Source organism: Rhinolophus sinicus, chromosome 8 (genome assembly GCF_057876585.1).
Source record: "Rhinolophus sinicus isolate RSI-liver-muscle chromosome 8, RSI-T2T, whole genome shotgun sequence".
In the NCBI taxonomy this organism is placed as follows: domain Eukaryota; kingdom Metazoa; phylum Chordata; class Mammalia; order Chiroptera; family Rhinolophidae; genus Rhinolophus; species Rhinolophus sinicus.
The window spans coordinates 37,302,915-37,323,873 of record NC_142508.1 but is presented as its reverse complement, the minus strand read 5'-3'; the positions used below and the strand labels follow the sequence as shown (position 1 = coordinate 37,323,873).

At 57.5% G+C, this 20,959-nt stretch overlaps 3 protein-coding genes across 9 annotated transcripts in view; all 3 read right to left on the bottom strand.

Annotated features, from left to right (window-relative positions):
- Positions 1-2,279: 2,279 nt before the first annotated feature.
- JOSD2 (Josephin domain containing 2) lies at positions 2,280-6,408 on the bottom strand. 5 transcript variants are annotated; one of them, XM_019741584.3, is made up of 5 exons: positions 6,033-6,408; positions 5,373-5,532; positions 3,699-3,824; positions 2,616-2,810; positions 2,280-2,533 (listed from the first exon to the last, which is right to left on the bottom strand). In XM_019741584.3, exons 2-5 carry the CDS (start codon positions 5,516-5,518, stop codon positions 2,434-2,436), a joined length of 567 nt encoding a protein of 188 aa, XP_019597143.1. In that variant the 5' UTR covers positions 5,519-5,532; positions 6,033-6,408; the 3' UTR covers positions 2,280-2,433. The 5 variants fall into 5 exon arrangements, with proteins under 5 accessions (XP_019597143.1, XP_019597144.1, XP_019597142.1 ...); XM_019741585.3 differs by having other exon boundaries at positions 5,373-5,535; positions 6,075-6,408; XM_019741583.3 differs by having other exon boundaries at positions 6,075-6,408.
- Positions 6,409-6,547: 139 nt separating this feature from the next.
- Positions 6,548-9,342, bottom strand: ASPDH (aspartate dehydrogenase domain containing). 2 transcript variants are annotated; one of them, XM_019741581.3, is made up of 7 exons: positions 8,540-9,331; positions 8,179-8,323; positions 7,835-7,919; positions 7,592-7,741; positions 7,288-7,508; positions 7,064-7,218; positions 6,548-6,717 (listed from the first exon to the last, which is right to left on the bottom strand). In XM_019741581.3, exons 1-7 carry the CDS (start codon positions 9,267-9,269, stop codon positions 6,674-6,676), a joined length of 1,530 nt encoding a protein of 509 aa, XP_019597140.1. In that variant the 5' UTR covers positions 9,270-9,331; the 3' UTR covers positions 6,548-6,673. The 2 variants fall into 2 exon arrangements, with proteins under 2 accessions (XP_019597140.1, XP_019597141.2); XM_019741582.3 differs by lacking the exon at positions 7,064-7,218 and having other exon boundaries at positions 8,540-9,342.
- Positions 9,343-11,306: 1,964 nt separating this feature from the next.
- LRRC4B (leucine rich repeat containing 4B) overlaps positions 11,307-20,959 on the bottom strand; it is a 34,559-nt gene continuing 24,906 nt past the window's right edge. For both annotated transcript variants that reach the window (XM_074315506.2, XM_074315505.2), the window contains one exon: positions 11,307-13,786. In XM_074315506.2, coding sequence (XP_074171607.1) covers positions 11,945-13,786 — 1,842 coding nt within the window. In that variant the 3' untranslated portion in view covers positions 11,307-11,944. The remainder of the gene's footprint in view (positions 13,787-20,959) is intronic.

Genomic DNA, 20,959 nt, shown 5'->3' with positions numbered 1-20,959 from the left:
ACCAGAGCTCACCAAGCCCAAATCCCCATATCACCAGTGGCTTTTATGAGAGTGTCCTGTTGGCGTCTGCTCTCTGCCTTCTTTGGGGTGTCAGAGTTTAGCTTGTGTCCTCCTTGGATGAATTTACTGTCTAGGTGGGGCCAAGCCTGAGGCCTAATGGGGGAGACATGCCCCAGGCTGTGCCCACCTGCCTCCCCCATTTCAGCCTGGCACCTAATGGGGAACCCCACTTTTGCCCAGGCCCCTCTCTACCTGCTTCCCTCCCTGGGCTCACACACACTCAAGTCTCCTAGGACAGGCCTGTGACCCCTGAAGCCATTTCCCTAGTCCCTAGTCCTTCTCCCATGATATCACCTGGCCTGTCACATCCCTTACATCCCAGTGAGCACAGCGTGTCCCCCAAACCCACTCCTCCTCCCAGGGTCCCACCTGTTGAAGGTGGTTCCACTGTTCCCAGGGTCCCAGGGCCAGACCCCTGGGTACCTTCTTACTCCCCCTCTTCCTCATTCCCAGAGCCTGCCAGGCCCAGAGCTCTCCTCTGTCACCTTGTCTGTCCCCAGGGTCCTGGCTCAGGACTCATCCTCTCCCATGTGGCCTCCACAGCCTCCTCCCAGGCCTCCCGGTCCCCAGTCTGCCCCCACATAGCCCCAGAGGGTTGCACCCAGGACTGACCTGGCCCCCTGCACAGAGCCCCCTCACCTTCCACCCCTTGGCTGGCTCTTGGAGACGCTGTGGGTTTGGGCCTAGCCAGGACCCACCATCATCTCTCATCACCTCCTCGAGTAACTACAGGGCTAATGGCTTCCCTCAGTGTTCTGGGTCTCAGAGTTATTTCCAATTCTGGAAAGGCCCCTCCCCTTCCTTACCCTCCATTCCCCTCCCACTGGCCCTCTGGAGAGCTCCCCTCAGCCTTCTAGAGCTAGCCCCCCCCAGGTCCTCTCACTTTCCTGTGGCCCCTGGAGCACCCCAAGGAACCCATGGAACCTGTTAAAGCCCCCCCACAGGGGGTAATCGTGTCCTCTTGTGTTTTCCTCCCCACCTGAGCTGTGGAGGGCAAGAGCCGGGCTGCACAGGCCAGACCCAGAGCTGGGGCTCAGGAGATAGTGAAAGGCTGACAGAACAGGGAGATGCAGGAAGGGACAGCAAGCCCTGAGGGGAAGGACACGGAACGGGGGTGGGGGGCCTGCTCTGGTGAGAATGTGGGGAAGACAGCTAATGGGACCCTGGCCTTGCTCTTCTCAGGTCCCCGCTGCCCACCCTGGGCATTGTAGTCCCCCTTTGTCACCTCTCCACTTTCCCCTCCTTTCCTCTCCCTCTCCACACGAGGCACCGGCCAGCCCGAAGGCCTTTGCTCAGCTGCTCTCTTCCTGGAATGCTTTTCCTCCAGACCTGCCCATGGTGCCCTCTCTCCCCTCCTTCCAGTCTTTGCTCAAATGACACCTTCTCCTGGAGGCCCACCGCCCTACATGAACCCTAACACTGCATTTGTTTCCCATGGCTGCTCTAACAAAGTTCATGGCTTGAAACAATGCACATTTATTCTTTTAACACTTGTGGCGGCCAGACTTCCAAAATAAGTCCAACTGGACTAGAGTCAAAGTGTGGGCAGGATGAGTTCCTTCTGGGGGCCCAGGGGGAGTCTGCTTCCTTGCCTGTGCCAGCTCCTAGGAGCCGCTCTCATTTCCTGGCTCATGGCCAGTGTCTTCCAAGCCCCCATGTGGGGCTGGCTCTCAGACCCTGCCTGCTTCCTTCTTCACGTCTTTGTCTGGCTTTCCTCTCCTACTTCCCTCTCCACCTTTCAGAACCCTCACCATCCTTACTTCGGAGAGCGCAGGATCCTCTCCCTATCTCAAGGTCAACTCCCAGAGCAACCCTGACTCCCTCTGCAGCCTTCACTCCCCTTTGCCATGTGACTGAACATACCCCCAGGTTCCCGGGATTAGGCCGGGGACATCTTTTGAGGCCACTACTGCAACTGAAGGAATAGAATTTAGAGTCAAGAAATAAACCCATGCTTTCTCCTTGGCACTTATCTCTCTGAACACTCTACTGGCACCTATTTGTTCACTTCTGGTCTCTCCCTGCCACCGGAATGTGGGCCTCACGAGGGCAGGGAGGAAGCTGAGGTCCAGGGCGGTGTGACTCGCAGGAGGTCACAAAGCTGGGGGGCAGCAGAGAGCCAGCATTAGGGTTCCTGGCATGGCCCGCCTGGGTGTCCGGCCTGTGATAAACAGGAGTAACTGAAGAAAAGGGGGCCCCAGTCAGACTCGGGCCAGGCCTGGAGCAAATCTGCAGGTTTATTGAGGCAGCAGTGGCATTGGGAAGCAGAGGTGGGGGACGGGGGAGGGGCCTCCGCAGGGTCCATGAGGCGCAGGCACAGGAGCCACACAGGGACGAGCTGGGTGGACGGCAGTGGTTCCCTCCTCCACGGCGTCAGTCTGTGCGAAGCCAGCAGCCCATTTCCTCCACGTCCCTGGTCACCACCAGCAGCACCTCACACAAGCCCTGAGCTAGGGCGGCTGCCAGGAAGGCCCTGGGCGGACAGACAGGGAGACTGAGGTCCCGGGGGCCTCCGCTGGCCTCTGGGGGAAGGGGCCTCATCACTCCCCCCTCACCTGACGCCGTCCTCATCCCCCAGGGCCTCAGGCGCCCGCAGCTTGGAGTCCAGGTTGTAGTAGATACCGTCCACCTGGCGCAGGGCCACCCAGTGCCGCCGGCGCAGGGGCAGGGACAGCAGCCCCAGCGACACGGGCGAGGGCAGGTTCAGGATCAGCCCCAGCACTTGGGGCAGGGCCAGCTGGGACAGGGGCCTGTGGGCAGGGCCGGACACGGGGCAGGGCTGAGCGGAACTGAGCGTGTGCGGCCCAGGCTGACGTGCAGCGGCGGCCCTGAACCCACCAAGGACCCTCCTCAGTCAGCCCACCCTGTTTCCTTTAAGTCACCTGTTCTCCCACCCACCCACCCACCCATCAAAACCCCCAGCAACCATCCAACTTCCTTCTATCTTCATCCCACCACCACCCACCCATCCAAGCCTCCGACCACCATCCACCCAACTCTCCATTCACTCTTCACACATCTACCATTGATCTGTCCTTTATCCATTATACACCACCAACCCACCACCCATCCAAAGTTCCCAAACAACTAACAACCATTCACCATCCAATGACCCATCTACTGTTCACCCAAACACCATCCACCCACTGATGCAGTCACCACCATCCAACCGGCCACCTACCTACCCACAAGCTTATTCAACATCCACCCAACTCACCCATTCTTTACCCATCCATTACCATCCACCCAACCACCTATTTGCTGTCCACTGCCTATCAACTAACTATCCATCCTTTATTCACTCAACCACTCACGTACCCTTCATACAGCCCATCACCCAATCACCATCTACTCAACACATCCAAGCACCATTAACCTTCCAGTTAGTCATCCAGTTACCATTAATTTACCCAATATCCATCCATCAACTCATCCATCAACCATCCAGAAATTCACACATCCTTCTATCACCTCCCAACCCATCAGTCTGCCAGCCATCATCCACCACGTAAACCTTCCACCCAACTACCTCTTCCTCCCTCCAGTCCACCCATCCCCTTCCTCCTAATTTCATCCACATTGGCCACCATCATGAGGCATTCACTATCACGCAGCCCCCACGGCACCAAGCCTCCCACCTCCTTCTGTCCCACCACACTGCAGCCAGGCCCAGTCCCTGCAGGGCGGCCATAATCACGTTGACGTCATAGTTGCCGGTGCCCAGGAGGCTGCGATGGGGGTTCAGCCGGCAGTCGGGGGCCAACCTGGTTGGGGGGTGATCAGAGTCTGAGTTCAGGGTCACTGGAAAGGCCTCCCCACAAAGCAGGAGAGTCCCAGGGTCCATGAGTCACCCACCCTTTGAACTCTTCCCTCTCTTTAACCCTTGCGACTCATCAGCCCCAGGCCCTACTCTGCCTGTCCTGCTCTCTGCCCTCTCTCCTCCAACCACATCTTCCTGTTCAGGCCTTGTCCTCTGCCACCGGGACCCTCACCCAGCCTCGTCTCCCCCCTCCCGTCCATCTCCCACAGGACCAGGGGATCTTTTACACCTGGTGCTGACCCTGCCCTCCTCTGCTCCCAGCCCTGCCTGGTGCCCTGTCACCCCAGGATAGAGTTCCAGCCCCTCAGCCTGGCCTTAGAGGCCCCACATGGTCAGGTCCCTGCTGGCCCCTTCCCAGCCACCTGTCTCCAACCACATCTCTTGTGATCCTGCCCCAGCCTTCCCTCCAGCTGTCCCCAGAGCAGGACTGTCACCCGCCAGTACTCGTCTCTCAGGCCCTGCCTCCTCTGAACAACAGCACCTTTGTTCTCTCTGGGCTCTTGGTGGTCAGGGCAGTGGGAGAGGGTGGAAAGGAGAAAATCTGTATATTAGTTTTCTGTGTATTCTGTTTGCCTGGCCCCCTCAGGGCAGGGCTCGTATCGGACACATCTTTAGGTCTCCAGCATGGCCTTGGCACGACTGTGTTGAATGACACAGGAGATGAGTCAATTCTCTAATAATCAATCTGAGGGGCTAAGACTCAGCCTGAGGATGCTGATGCTGGGGGCCCATGGGAGGGCTTCAAGCAAGAGAGAGGGAGACAGGGTCTCTTCTGGGTATAGGATCCTGTGGAGCCTGCCAGGGGTGGAGAGACTGGAGGCTGAAGGGAGGATCCAAGGGACAACGGGTACTGAGCTGGGGCCAGGGCTGTGGGAAAAGGAGGGGGACGAGGCAGAGAGATAATGAAGAAGTGATGTTTGAAATCTTGAACAGTGAGGAGGAACATTCCAGGCTGCGAAGAGGACGAAGCCATGACAGGCAGAAAGAACAGTTTGTGCAAAGGCCCAGGGGCATCATAGTGGGGGTCCTTTAGGGACAGGAGAGGAATGTGGTTTTTAGGGAGCAGTGAGATGTGAAGCTGCAGAGGCCAGTGGGGAACAGAGCACGGAGCGGCTTGGATACCAGGCTGCAGGCCTTGGGACTTCTCCCCGGGATGCTGGGGAGCCACGGGAAGGCTGTGAGCAGGGGAGAGACAGGGGTAGCACTGCGGCATGTGAGGAGGGACTGGAGGAGAATAACCAGAAATGGGGAGGCTAGAGGGAAAGTGGGGACCAAGGCCCAGATAAGAGAGTTGAGTTGGCCTGAGTTGGGGTGAGGCCCTGGGGATGAACAGGGAGGCAACATGTCCATCTCTGAGTCCCAGGGTCCAGCTTAGGCATGTGATGGGGTAGCAGAAAGCCGCTGGGCTCTGCCCCTGCCTTGCTGAGACCCAGGTGGGTGGCTCTGCCTCTGTGAGCCCCGCTTCTCCAGGGGTTGGGTGGGTGACGGTCACCTCTTGCAGATCTCATCGGCAGCCTCCTGGCTAAAGAGTTGCTGCTGGAGGACGTTGTTGAGGGCGTGGATGGCACACAGCTCCAGGCGCTGCCGCTCATGGTACACGGAAGGCGGGCTCGGCTGTGCTCCCGGGCCCTGGGACATGCCGCCCTCGGCTCCTGCTTTGGGGGTGGGGGAGAAAGTGTTCAGGGGACTGGGATCTAGAGGCCCAACTTGTCAGCAGGCCCTAGGGGCACGACCATTGAGACCGGGGCTCAGAGCAGCCTGAGGGAACACTGGGCCCTTGACCCTTTTTCAGGGTTGCTCTTCTGGCAATAGGGTACACCCTCCATCCTCCATTCCTAGGAAAAAGCCTCCTTTTTCTGCTCACCTAGCAACACAGGAATACCCCCACCACATCCCTAAGTGAAAGGGTCCTATGGTGGTCACCTAGCAACAGAGAACCCCCCCCACCAGGTAACAAGTCTCTCCTCTGGTTACTTAGCAACAGAGGAATCCTCCTCTCCTGTCTTTAGGTAACAGGGTCTCTTCTGGTCGCCTAGCAACAAGACGACTCCCGTCCCCTGTCACTAAACAACAGGGTTTTCTCTTCCTGTCACCTGGCAACAGGGCCCCCTCCCCGGACACCAAGTAACAGAGCCCTTTCCCCAACCCGTACCCCAACCGCAGCGCTTGCCCGTTGCCCAGCAACGCCCCTCACCCCGCCTGCCTCTCTCCTGGCCGGAACCAGGGGCTCCCGCATCCCCCTGGGCGCCGACTGTAGGCTCCGAGTGTGGGGCGGGCAGCACGGCGCTGACTGGGCAGGCCGGACGGACCACAGCTCCCGGCGGCCGCCGCGTGCCGGACTACGACTCCCGGCGGTCCCTGCAAGTGCTCTTACTCCGCACGGAACGTCTAGGCAAACATGGCCCGGAAGTTCCGCTACTGCTCGGAGAACGCGGGACTGTAGTTCTCCGCGGAGAATCCCGGAAGTGTGCCCTACAGAGTCCCCTTCGCTCACGCCCACGCCCCCTAGTGCTCAGAGGATTCTGGGAAATGTAGTGGGTACGCTCTCGCGATAGCTTCCAGGCTTTTTGCTCCCGGGGTTCCTGCCCCCTGATATGGCCTAATGTATAGTGCGAATGCGCAGCTTTACGTCACAGAGAATTACAAGGGAGTAGAGACACCAGGCTGTGCAGTAAGAACCTCCAATCTTTACTGAGACAGGAGGGAGGTCCGGGGAAACTGAGGCCAGGGCAGCTGCAGGACGGTGGTGGTGGGGAGGTAAATGAGAGGAGGATGTCTTCTACGGAAGGCTTCTCAGCAGAGATGGATCCCCGGCCTTGAGGGGAGCTGGCAGCAGCCTGCGGGCAGATACGAGGGATGAAAGGCCGAGACAGAGAAATGAGAGAGAGAGACACCTGGAGGAAGGGACAGACCAAGGTTGGGGTGGAGGAGGACCTAGAGAAAGGGACCAAAACCCAGAGTGGGAGAGAGACCCAGCAAAAGGGACAAAGACCTGGGGAGTGGACAGAGACACAGATAAAAAGATTCAAAGTCATGGCATAGAAGGTTAAGGAGACTCAGAAATAAAGATCAACCAACAATCACAAAAGCAGAACTGCAGGATCGAGACCCAAGCTCTGCAGAGCATAGAGCCCATGGCTTCGGGACAGGGGCCGCTAGCACTGGGGAGGGGCCTGGCCTCACCCAGGAGGCTGCGCCAGAAGGCAGTAACTGTGGCTGAGCCGGTGACAGCGCCTGGCGCGGCTGGGTTCTCTCTGTGGGTGTGCACAGCAAAGCTCCGTCCTGTGGGGCCTGGGGGTCCGCTCAGCTCCACGTCCACCACATGCATGTCGGTGAGGCTGGGGCAAGCAGGGTGGTCAGTCTGGCTGGCCCAGTCCCAGCCCAAACTCCCAACCAGCTTAGCTCACCTGAGATCAGCCACAAGCACCCCGATCACACGGTCGAAGCCCAGGCTGGGGGCAGCCAAGGCAGCAGCCGCCATGGTGTTGGAGTTGCGGGGGGCAAATGGGCAGAGTCCACGGACAGGGCCTTCATACAGCACAGTGCGAGACCCGCTGCTGTGCGCTGCCGCCAGGGGTCCCTCAAGCCGGAAGCCATCAGGATGTGTGGCCATAGTAACACGGAGGCTCTAGAAGTTAAGAGCCAGGGTCAGGGGGCCCTGGGGTCTCTGCAGGCCCCCTCTGGATCCTGGGGAGCCCAACAGGCCCTCACCTGGAGGCCTCCAGCTGCATCCAGTCTGCTGATGTCCTCAGTTCCCCACAGGGCCCCCCGGGCCACGAACACAGCATGGTGCCACCGGTGCGAGGCCTCCAGGAGCTGCTGTTCTGTGGCCTGGTCAGCGAGTGCTGACGGGGACCCCACCTGGGGTAGTTGAAGGTGGGAGGGACTGAGGTCGGGATGGGTAGGTCCCACTTTGGGGTGGGGTGGGGCCGAGGCGGAAGGGGTAGGGCTCACCAGGAGATTGGCGTGGCGCAGGATCTGTGCCCCAGATTCGTGGATTATTTTGGGATGGGCCACTTCCACCACAAGGTCAGGGTGCCTGGGAGAGGGGAGAGATGGGGGAGGGCCTTGGAGAGGTATAAGGCCTCCCCTCCCCAGATTTCCTTAGTCTATAGAGGCCTGTCATTCTTCACCCTAGCCTGGGAGGGGGAACAGGATGTATGGGCTTGTCTCATTTCACATTTGGGTGAACCAAGGCCCAGAGAGTGTAAGGGACTCCCTTGAGATCACACAGCAGCTAAGGAAGGCCAAAACAGGAGCTTCAGGGTGCCCCACTCTCTCATGGCGAGGTCACTGACCTCTCCCCAAGAGCAGCGAGGTTCTGGAGCTGCAGGGAGGGGGGCACGCTCCCCGCCATTCGTCCTGGGTCACGATTCCAGACAAAAACAAGTTCTAGGCCCAGTTCCGGTCCCTGAGTCAGCAAATGGGAGACCAGGGACTGTCCTAGGGAGAGGGAAAGAAACTCAGAGGGGAACAGAGAGAGGGGGACAGAGACACAGAGAAGGAGGCAGCCCTGTGGTGGGGAATGGAAGACGATCAGGCAGACAGACAGCCAGGGCACAGATAAAGGCACAGATGAAAGGTGTGTTTGTGGAGGACATGGGGGCGTTGGGGGCTTCAGGAGGGGGCCTGGGGAAGAGGCCCCAGACAGGGACTCACCAAGCCGGCCGTAGCCCACCACCCCCACCCTCTGCGGGACCCTGTCGAGGGCCATGTCCTTGAATCTGGTGGTCTGCGATCCGAGCACCGTCACCTGCTGGCTGCCCCCCAACACACACACACCAGACCTGGGCAGCCGCTGATCTTTGGACATTTGACCCTTGAGCCTTTCCCAAGCTTTCCCCCTTCCCAGCAGAGGCCCAGAGGTGAGGGTGCAGATTTGCTGGGTGGGGGCGGGGTGACAATCCTGGGGGCAGTGGGCATGATGGTTTGGGGTTCCAGTGGCCCTGCGTGGCCCCCACTGTATGGGCTGCTTCCTTCTCTGCATCACTCCCTCCTTCCTTCCTGCTGATGTGGAAAATTTCCTCTGCAGTCCCCCGCCCCCCCTTCTGGCCGGCCAGGTTGTCATGGAAACTGCATCCTGCTTGGGGTGGGGGTTGAGAGGGCTGGGAGCAGGGAGAGGAGATGGTGATGGGGCCTCTGGGCTCTCAGTGCCCTTTGTGCATTTCCAGTTCCCATTCTTGTGGCCGCTGCCCTGCACCTTGGCACCATGTTTGTCAACACTGTCAACGGTCCTCCATGTTGTCCTCCCTTTGGGTCTCTGTATCTCTCCGATCTCTCTCCGTCTCCATCTCTTGTTTCTCCACCCTGGATCGCCATCCTTCCAGCCCCTGCCCCCATCTCCTCTGGGCTGGCTGCCATTCTGTCCCCAGCTGGGCCAAGACATCATTTCCTCCCCACCGCAAGGTCCGCAAGGTCCGAGGGAGGCCTGGCCTGGTCATGCCCTGTCGTCTCCCCACATCGCAGCGGGAGATGGAGTTCCCCTCACCCCAGCCCCTCTCCAGAACCTCCTTCAGTTCACCTTGACTTCTCATCTTTCATCCTCCCCTTCCCCAGCTGTGCCATCTGGCCCCCCCACCCTGTGCTGTATTCTCACTCCCAAGCCTGTCCCTCCCCACTCCCCACTTCCCACAGGTCAGTGAGAAGCCTTTGAGGCCTGAGGAGGCCATGAGTGCCCCCCAAAATGAGCCTCAGCCAGTGCACCTCATGGGTGCCCAGCATTGGAAATGGTGGAGGCTGCGGCAGTGCTGGTTCCCTGCCCCCAACTGCCACCTGGTACCCGCTGCAGCGTTGCCACGGCAACCAGGATTGGCTCTGAAAGAGGACCAGGGAGAAAGAGAGCATGAAAGAGGGAGTGAGGGGTAGAGTCCCAAGTTGACAGGCGACAGAGCAGACGTGCAGACAGAGAGAGCCGGGCAGCTGATAAGGGAAGAATTTGCTTTAGCCTCAGGAGGGGGAAGAGATAAGATGCTGTGGGGCAGAAACAGACAGGGAAGAGGGGCAGGGCCACCCTGGACTGGAGCCAGGCCCTCACAGAGCACACTGGGCCCTGGTGGGGACCTGGGGGCTTCCTGCCTGCCCCGCATTCAGTCCTCAACTCCATGGGGCCTGAGTGTCGCACACAGCTCCCACGCCTGCTGTATGTGCTGCCAGGTTGGGCTGAGGTGAGAGAGAAAACGGCTGAGATCCAGCCTACTCCCCGGCCTAGTTCTGTGTGTCCATGGCCGAGTCAGCCTGGACTGGCCCCTCATCCAGAGTGGCCCCACTGCTTCCATCGGTCTCTGCCTGTCTAGACAGCAGGAGATGGCAGCCCAGGGGAGCCCAGCCCCCCCAAGGCTGAAATGCCAGCACCCTGGCCTCCCCCAGCCCCACCAGCAGCTGCCCACTGTCCTGGGTGGCCCCTGGGTTTGCTCCCACTTGCTGGCTCTGGGGGCTCTGCATGTGGCCCCCTGCCCTTCTGAGCACCAGCATAGGCCCCTCCCAGTCCCGGACCCCATCCGTCCTGCCTCTGCGTTAACAAGATGGAAGTGCAGCTCTGCCCTGCCCTGCAGGTCCCAGCTGCAGCTGTAGCATCTCACACCACATTACTCCTTCCCTCCCTTTCACCTTCCCCTTCCCCGTGTCCCGCCTGACCCGCTTTCTCTGTGGCAGTGTCTTCAGTGGGTTTGCAGTGGGGATGGACGCTCTCTGGGTTGGCTCTGTCATGGGCTGAACTGTGTCCCTCAGTAAGATGTATTGAAGTCCTGACCTCCAGGGCCTGTCTCTGAGTGTGACCTCATTTGGAAACAGTCTTTGTAGACGATCAAGTTGAGACAAGGTGATGCTGGAGTAGGAAGGGCCATCATCCAATATGACCCATGTCCTTATAAAAAGGGGGAATTGGGAAACAGAGACAAGCATGCACAGAGGGAAGGCAATGTGGAGACACAGGGAGAACGCCAGGTGGAGATCGGGGTGACGCTGCCACCAGGCCAGGAACGTCTGGCGCGACCAGAAGCTGGAAGAGGCAGAGAAGGGTCCTCCCCTGAAGGTTCCAGAGGGGGCTGAGCCTGTCACACCTGAGCTCAGACTCCCGGATCCAGAACTGTGAGGAACCACATTCCTGCTGTCCTGGGCCACCCAGTTGTTACTACTTGTTGCAGTAGCCCCAGGAAACTAATAGGGGTCCCTTGGTTTCTGCTGAGAAGTGGGGACAGGGGAGACGACCCCAGTACCTACCTCAAAAGAGCAGTGGGGAGATTAAATACTAGTGCCGGGTGACCGAGCCCTTCCTTGTGGGACCTCTGAGCTCAAGGATGAGGGTACTCAGCACCCGAGGGGACAGCACCCCCACCTTCCTTAAGGGCCTGAAACATCCTCTCATTCTGCTCCCCACCCACATTCACTTCGTTTTTTCTCTCCTCCATGCTTTCATGACCAAAAAAAATATTTTTTTACTTTTTCCGTGTTTTTTTTTTTTAAAGTAATTACAGAGCAGGTAGTCGTTGACGCAAACCTCCCTTCAGTATCAAAAGAGTCTGTGGTGTGGGTGAGGGCTGGGGTGATTGTGGGGGTGGGCTGAGGCTGCCCCACCCCCAGCCAAGGGGCCTAAAGGACAGGAATGGATTCAGTAGAGGGCAGGGCCAGGGGGTCTGGAGGTGCTGACGACCATGTGTCTCTCTCTTCAGTTTCGAGGGTGGACAGGTGGGGACTGGGGACAGGCGTCAAACTGCAAAAAATGAACCGTAAAAGGAGGGTTGTTGGGGGTGAGGGGAAAGGACGCCCCTCCAAAAAGCTCCTCTCCCCTGGAAGGTAGAGGGCCAGGATGGTTGGTCAGGAGAGCGAGGAGGAAAAGCGGAGGGTTCCGGCCACTTCTCCTGAATCCCACATCGCCTCGGGGCACCCAGAACCACGGGGCTCCGTGCCTGGGGCCCCACCCTGTCCTTGCTGGGCCAGCCGCCCTGGGGTCCAGATGGGCTCTGCGCCCGTCTTCCCCGACCTTCCCTGGGCGGTCCGCAGGGGCTGGGGCTGTGGGGAGGGTCCCAGTAGGTCCCGAGCCCGGGGCCCCCCCGGGCAGTGGCAGCGTCAGATCTGCGTCTCTTGAACGTTCTCCTTGGAGCCGCTCTTGAAGAGCAGAGGTTCGTGGATGGAGTTGAGGCCGGGCGGGCCCTTGCCCCCGCAGCCCCCACCGCTGGGGTTGCTGCTGTAGTGCGCCTTGAAGGCGGCCGCCACATAATGGTGGTGGTTGAGGTGGTCACGCTCCAGGGCGGGCAGGGCCAGGTGGCTGTCCCCGCCCACGCCACCTCCACTGGCCACAGCAGCAGCCGCGGCCACGGACACGGCCGAGGCGGCGGGCAGCTCGTCTTCCACGTTGATGATCTCCACCGTGCGTGTGGGCCCGTGGTGCTTGTGGAGCTGGTGCTGCTTGCGCAGCTTGTAGAAGGCCACAAGCATCACGGCGGCCATGAACGTGATGGCCACGAAGCAACCGATGATGATCTTCGTGGTCTTCATGACGTCGTCCAGGTCCTTGAGGGCGTTCTCTGTCACGTCCGTGATGGGCACCGTGAACGCCTTCTCCGTGGGCCTTGAGGAGCGTGGGGCAGGTGCAGTGGTGGACGAGGAAGCGGGGCCGGCCGCATCCCCGGGCCGGCCGCCGCCCCAGACTCCGTCGGTTGTGGGCCCCGGCGGCTCCTTCTCTGTCCCCCGTGCCTGCAGGACCTCCTCTCCGGGCTGCGTCTCCAGGGTCTCCACGGTCACCGTGGTGAAGTAGGTGTAACCACCACTGCCCCCTCCGCCAGCACCGCCCCCTGGGCCGCCCCCACCGCCAGCAGCACCGCCGGCCGCCACCGGGTCCACGGCTGAGACGTTGAGCGTGGCTGAGGCAGTGGTGTTGCCCGCCGAGTTCGTCACCATGCACGTGTACTGGCCCGTGTCCTGCACGGTGACATTGGTGAAATTGAGGGTGCCGTCGTGCAGGACGGAGATGCGCACGCGGTAGGAGCCGTGGGTCATGAGGGTGCCGTTGGGCGTCAGCCAGTTGACCGAGGTCATGGAGGTGCCCGTGCGGCACTTGAGCTCTGCGGCCATGCCCTCGGTGACATTGAGGTCCGTGGGCGGCTCTACGATGACCGGTGCGTAGCAGGTGAAGTGAGACTGGTCCAGCTCTCCGATGTAGCGGCCCTTGAGGCCGGCGGGTGCGTGGCAGCGGGCGCAGCAGGTCGTGTTACTCGGCACCGTCTCCTTGAGCCACCAGCTCAGCCAGAGTACGTCGCAGTTGCAGTGCCAGGGGTTATGGTTGAGGTGGACGCGCTCCAGGCGGTGCAGGGGCGTGAAGAGGTCGTGGGGCAGCGACATCAGGTTGTTGTGGGACAGGTTGAGTTCCTCCAGCGACTTGAGGTCATCGAAGGCGTTGCGCTCGATGGTGGCCACCTGGGCGTGCATCAGCCACAGCTTGCGGAGGCTGGTGAGGCCCTGGAAGGAGCCCGGGCGGATCAGGTCCAGCCGGTTGCCCGACAGCTCCAGCTCCTCCAGGCGCAGCAGGGCCGTCAGGTTGGGGATGTCCTTGAGGTTGCACATGCCCAGGTTGAGGTAGCGCAGGTTGACCAGGCCCTCGAAGGCCGCCTCCGAGATGTACTCCAGCCGCTTGAGCTCGCCCAGGTCCAGGCGCCGCAGCGAGGGCACGCGGTTGAAGGCGTAGGAGGGGATGCTTTCGATGGGGTTGTTGCGCAGCCAGAGCTCCCGCAGTTTGGATAGGTACTCGAAGGCTTGCGTGGGCACCGTGGTCAGCCGGTTGTCGAACAGCTCCAGCGTGTTCAGGCTGGGCAGCCCGTTGAAGGCGCCCACCTCGATCTTACGCACCAGGTTCTTGCTCAGCTGCAGGATCTCCAGGTGCCGCAGGTGCTTGAATGTGTCTGTCCGGATCACCTGGGGTGGGGGCGCGAGAGACACCGGTCAGTGATGCACAAGGAAACGTAAGGAGCGCCAAGCCGTCACGTGCTGGCGCGCGAGGGGCGGAGCGTCCCGAGCTCTCCATCTTTGCTGGTGGGAGAGTAAGATCGGAAGGCCACTTTGGAAAATGGTCTGATTGTTTCTTATCAACCTGAGAGTTACCCCATGACCCTGCCTTCACACTCCTGAGACTTTCCCCAAGAGAAATGGGGACAGAGGCCCATCCCACTGCCTATGGTGGGTGCTCACAGCACCTGGGTTCATTCTGGCCTAAACCGGAGGCCGCCCACATGTCCGTAAAGGGGGAAGGACAGCGCGCGTGCAGTGGAACACGCCGGCTCAGTCGTGATAAGGGACGAACTATCAACACGCGCAACGGCTTGGGTGAATTTCACCGGCTTCGTGTTGAGCACGAGAAGCCAGACGCACAGTGTACAAGCGGTGGGACCCGACTCGTCCTTCGCTCTAGACCTGCTGAGCGGTGTCTCTGGGCGTGTGTGTGGGACAGGCCGGCAAGGGGCATGAGGGAACTTCCTGGGGTGATAGAAATTGGGGTGGTGGTTGCATGGGTGAATGCAGCTGTTAAAACTGTGCACATAAAACGGGGGCATTTTATTATATGTATATTACACCTCAATAAAAAAGATTAAACAGCAGCTAACGTGTTGAGCACGTCTTCAGTGCTAGACTCTGTTCTAAATGCTTCGTGGGCAACAACTGATTCAATCCAACAAACCGTCCTGTGCAATAGGTACTTATTCCACACCTGAAACTGAAATCCATAAGCTCAGAAAACCAGATTTTTCATTACTTTGGCACCAAATCCCATTTGGTGGCAAAACCTGATCAGAACTCATACAAGCTGTTTAGGCCTTTTATTGGTCCCACTCATGTGACTGTTCAAACCTTCCACTCTAGAAACATCCGCACGTTTGATTAGGGGCATGAGATGCACTGCGGTGCCATGAAAGGTGTGCTATCCATTATTACCTTTCTGCTACCAGAAAGGCAAAACACATCTGGTCTCAAGTGTTTCACATGCGCGATTATGAATTCTCCCCATTTATGTGGTAAGGAACAGAGGTACAGAGAGGTACAGCGACTTGCCTAAGGTCACACAGGAGGAGACAGCAGACCTGGGATTGGACTGAGGTTGTCTGGCTCCAGAGTCCAGGCTCTTAACCCCTGAACGTGGCCACCACTCTTGGGGCTGAGGCTGCCGGGCCCCAGAAGGGGCAGTGCTGTGCTGGGCCTAGAAGGCAGAGTCTCACCAGATTCTCCTCACTGATCACCGTGCCGGGTACACTGAGGCACAGAAGTCCATATAGCCATCGGATGGCATTTCTGAAGCCTAGTCAATGCCATGGGGGATGCTCGCATTATAATATTAAGGGGAAATGGAGAGCACCAAACAGCGTACTGTGCGGTCGACACTTTGTAAAACTTAAAAAGAGGCCAAAGAATTAGGTAGCCGCACATAAGTGTCAGGAAAAGACTGTAAGGAAATAGTGTGAGTTCTTTTTACAGTGAACTCCAGCTGTTGGGGATTATGGGCAATTTTTACTCTTAGTTATTTTTTTTTTCCTTCAATGGACAAAAACTACTTTTATAATCAGTAGAAAAGCACTTTTTAAAAAGTTTAAAAAGCGAGACCGTACCTGAAAGGCACCCAGCATAAGGAACAGCAGTATTCCTGGTACAATCACACTCAGAAAACAGTTTGCCACTATTTACCCCAGCACAATCCAGCAGAAATACCCCGCGAACTATGTATTTTAAATTTCCCAGAAGCCACGTTAAACGAAAACCCAAAACAGGTGAAACCAATTTAATCATACATTTATTTAGCCCAGTAGATCCCAAATATTATGATTTCAACATGTAATCAAGATGAAAACTGAATGAGAAGTTTGACTTTCTTTACACCCGGCCTTCCGATCTCACGTGTGTGTTACAGTTCACGTGCTCGGTGTGTGGGTTGCACGCGTCACACGGTGCTTTCCTGACGCCACGGTGCTTCACAGCACAATCACATTTTGTCCCCCAGCAGCCTGTGAAGAGGACCGTTAGGGCCCCATTTCAGGAAGGAGGGAATGGAGGCACAGGGAGGTGGAGACTGGCCAGGGTCCCACCCGCACAGCCACCTCTCACTGACCGGACGGATGGCATCGCTGTGACCATTCGACAGAGCTCCAGATGTGGCCACAGATGTGGCCATGAAGACAGAGCTCCATTTACATCCCATGTCCCTGCCCTGGTTGTAGGGTCTATCACTCGAGCAATTGGGGCCTAGGTCCATGGCTGGCCCTGAAGGGACAATGATGACAGCCACTTCGGGGGCAGTCAGGAAGGGGGAAGGAGGTCACAGGGCCAGCGCACAGGCAGTGCCAGCTCCTCCAGAGTGCTCAGGGGCTCACATCACATCGTCATCATTACTGTTATTACTGGTGTTGAGTAACTGCTGCTGTGCCGCTGGGATTAGAGCCCTGAGCCTTCTATCCCAAGGCTACTTGCGGCCACCTATGGAGGACGGCTCCAGGGTGGCAAAAATCGGGTCGTAGTGTGACACTTGCTGTCCCCAATTCCCGAGCCCGACCCTCCGTTCTCTGGCTCCCCATTCTGTCCCCTCCTCTCCAGTCCATTGCCCCAGCCCCAGCCCAGCTTGCCCCTCTCCCACCTGGACACCTGGCCACGGGAGGTCTGTTTACACCCATAGCTCCCTGACCCTCCAGCGTACAGCCGTCCCAGAGGCCCATCCTTCCCAGAACAAGACTCTTCCTCTCCACACAAACCAGGATGACAGGAGGGTACCACCCCCCATTAAGACACAGTCCCTGCCTGGCATGCCTTTCTCCCCTCCTCCTTCCCATCTCCCTTCCGTCCTAGCAAGTCCCCGAACAAGGCAGACTCATCTCTGCCTCTAGGCCTTTACACTTGCCGTTCCCTCTGCCAGGAACACCTTTCCTGGCTACCTCTCCTCTGCCTTCAACACCCAGCTCAGGGTCTGTCACCTGCTGCAGAGGACGTCCTGACCCCATCTACCTACCCCGGCCCCCGCCCTGAGCTCCGCTGCCCCAGCTGTCTGTCTGCCTCTGTCCCCTCTTGGGGTCCTTCCTGACCAAAATTGGGGTCCATTCCCTAGGTGGAAACCAGATTCCTGGGAATTTGGAAAACAACCTGGCACTTTGCCAGAGGGAGGGTCCTTGTGACCTCAAGGTGCAAGGGACAGACAGACAAGGGATATATGGGCTCTCAAAACTTTGGATTGCTCAAGTCACTTTGAACGGCTTATAGGGACAATGGGGATAACAGAGGACATACACAGCACAGAGTAGGTGTCCAGGAAGGGACGTCCCCTCCCAGCCAGCCCTCCTTCCTCTAATAAACACCAACCGAAGTCTCCTGGGGCCAGGCCTGTGCTGGGTAGCAGGTTAGATAGAAGAACGAAGCAACTCTCTTTCTTCTGATAAAAGCAACATATACTCATTTTAAGAAAAAGCATAAGAAGAAAAGAAAAATCAGCCAAAGGGCCTGTGCCCAGAATTCACTTATGTGGACACCTTGGTGCACAGCTCCAATCTCTTTCCCTGCGCGTACAATGCAGGGATGTAGTTTCCATCATCTTTTTCATGTTTTTACAACATTTTGGTGATATGATACCCTCTCCTGGGCCCTGCATTTCCCCGTAACAGTATTATATTGTGAGCACTTTCCCATATCGTGAATCATGCTTCAGAAACCGTGTCCTGGCTGTCTAGAACTTGTTCCCAGGCTACCCCTACTTTTGGATGCTGACATGGAACGGACAGGGCCCGTCCTTTATTGTCCTTATTATGCTTCTGTGGTCTCTAATTTCCTGCGGTGAACACGGCTGACTCTTCAGCTGGACAAAACCTGGACAAAGTGGCATTTTGCACCCAGGAGGCGGTGAGTCTCACCTAAAACAAGCTGGTGGGTGATTGGCCTAAGGAGGCTCCTGCCACTGGGGAGGTGGCCACTGCAGTACCTGACTTCCCGGGGACCAAAGGGCAGACATGACGGCAGGCTGGCCTGGGAGGCAGCAGGAGGGTTCCGGGAGGCCCCCCGCTGGCCTGGGGCCTCTGCGCTGGCTGGCCTTGGGGCTGTGCCTGTCTGTGCAGGAGGCTGAGGGGCAGGACAGGGGCCTGAGCTCTGGAAGCCTGGCTCTGCTGTGTGGGTGCCTGGGGCCTTGGTTTCCTCATCTATCCGAGGACACATGCAGTGCAGCCCAGGCTGCACATTTCCCAGCACAGCTTCTCACAGGACCATCCCTTGAGGTGCTAAACAGGAACATGACAAAATCTTTCCTGGTCAAAGGCATTGGGAGCCCGCGTGTCTCCCCCAGAGGTTCCAGTGCTCAGTGGGTTAAAGTTCCCAGATGCCCTTCATCCTTCGGGAGAGGACGGTTTTGCTTTGCCCCACCCTGTGTTTCCAGGACGTCATGACCACAGCACCCTTTGCACAGGATGCCTTTCTCATCGCCCCGGCAAATGCTGGCGAAGCACAGAGCAGGCCCTCACTGCTATTTCTGTTATTTATAATGATAATAATAATAATAGGAGGAGGACATTCCCATCATCGCTGATCACCAGGGAGAGAACGAGGGGGACTCTGAAAGGTTAGACTTGAGAGTTTGGACTGAGAAGTTGAGAACAGAGGGATTGCTGGCCCAGGTGCCAGAGAGAACTCTGAGGAAGTGGCGCCCTCTTCCCGTCTTAGTCACTTACTGGTGGGGGTGTGGGGGGGCAGTTCCCAGGAAGCCCCTCTGCAAACCAAGCAGGGAAGTGCTGCCGGGGGCCCCCTGCCCCTTCCTCCTTGCAGGGTTCCTGTTCTCAGCACAGCCTCTCCAGTCCAGCCTCCCAGTCAAAAGCCGACCTGCAGACTTGAATCCGGAACCAGCCACCGCCTCATCTGTGGGGGCAGCCGGCAAGCCTGATGGTTCTAGCCCTTTTGAATGTCTCATTGACAGTCATCTCTTCTCCATCCCATGGCCCACCCAGCTCAGGCCTCAACTTGCTCGGCCTCCAGTCTCTCCCCTTCACTCCATCTCCAGGGTCTTGCTACACCCAGAGCTGACCCTGCCGCTGTCCTCCTCTAGAGCCCTCCGTGGCTTTCCAGTGCCCTCAGAGGAAAGTCAGCCTGTGTCGGAAGCCTTGCTTGGCCTGGAGTGTACCTGCCTCGCCTCGCCCTCCACACGGCCCCTCGCTCCAGCTACCTTTCAGCCTGTATCAGCTCCTGGAACTATCTTACCAGGCCCTCCACCTTTGCATGGGCTGTTCTCTTTGCTCAGCAGGCCCTTCCCTTTTAATCTACCTGGAAAACTCCTGCTTACCCCTCATTCTCCCGGCCCAAATACCTCTTCGTCACTGTTTATTTCTTGATTGATAAAGCAGTTCTGAGGGAGCAGACAGGGAAGGCCCATTATCTGTGGAAGGACATCACAACGTCATTTGTCCTCAGCCTCACAGCTCCAAAGTAGCGGGACCAGGCCTCAAAGTCTGCTTCTCCAGAATCTAAACACAAGGTCCCCACCCTGAACTGAGAGGGCGGGACTCTTCGCAGGTTTCAGTGTGTTTTTCTCAGCAACACAGCTCGTCACTCAAACATTACCTGTGCGTTAATTTGTTCATTTGACAGTCTTTAGGTGCCTGCTATGTGTCAAACACCATGTGGGGCTCCGGAGGGCCAGCTGTGGACAAGACAGCCACAGCCATCTACCCAGAGCCTGACCTCGAGTGGGGAAGAGAGACGCTAAACGTAATAATTACACGAATGATCATTTTAAGCGCAATAGTGTAACAGGTCGCAGGCGCTGTCCTGGCTGCAGGGGGAGACACAGGCTTCCACAGCAGTTTAAACCTCCCTCATCCAGAGAAGGTGATCGCAAACCCTCTCTGAGGCCGGGGGCCAGGTCACCCTTGTGGCCGCTGACAGAGTGGGATGGACGCGGTGGTTCTTGGAGCAGACCAATGCCCCCAGCCTCTCAGCCAGACGTCTTGGCCTGAAATTTTGCCATGTGGCAGAGGAACGAGGCCTGGGGTCCTACCTCTGATGACCGCTTATGGCCCGAGTTCCCAGGCCCCTCACTTCTTCACCCACATTTGCTAAGCCCACCCTCACCCACACCGGCTCCGTGTCGAGTGTCAAGGACACAGACACCAGTCAGGCAAGGGATGTCGGCTCCATCAGTGACCACCTCCTGCCCCCAGGGGGGGCTTCTCCCCTCTCTTTTATTCTGCAACTTCATTCATGGAAAGTAAATGCTACTATTGCTGAAAAAACCCCACTGTGTTCTGTTGGAATTTTTAAGAAAATAAAACTGTCAAGAAATTCTTTATCAAAAATTTAACTGTGATGGGAAAATGATTAAGTGAATTATTCATCTTAACACTATTAAGATAAATTGTTTTTATACATTTTGAATGTAATGAACTGATAACAAAAATGTAGTGAACAGTGGTACCTCGGTTTTTTAACGTAATCCATTCTGGAAGACTGTTCGAGTTCTGAAACGTTCGAAAACCGAGGCGTGGTTTCCCCATAGAAAGTAATGCACAATGGATTAATCCGTTCCAGACCTTTAAAATCAACCCCTAAAACTGCAAATTTAACGTGAATTTTACTATCTAATGATACCATAGATTCATAAAATTTATGGCACTTGTAAACCGAAATATTCGTCAACGGAGACGTTCGAAAACCGAGGTACCACTGAACTTACTTTTGTATTTCTTTTTGAGTCAATTTTTTTTTATATTCACAATTTTTAAAAACATTGTTATTTTTCTGTACCAGCTGCTTCCATGATGACCTCTCCTGTTTCCTCCTTCCCTGAGATGAGGGACTTGTCCCTCCCTTTTCAATGGGGACTTCCCTGATTGCCAGGATGTGGCTGGAGCCTGGCAGGCGTGGGGACTACTGCAGGCCTCCACCTCACTCTCTGAGCCACTCAGGCCCAGACTCAGCCTCCCGACCTTGGCGTCCTCCCCTGGGGCCCTGAGGACTAAGAGAGAACGAGCCCAGCCCAGCAGCAGGTTGCCACTCAGACCACAGCGTCTCCTCTTTCAGTGAAGTCTGTTATTGCATCATTCCTTCCCAACCCCACAACAAATCCTAAAGTTGCTCCTGCTA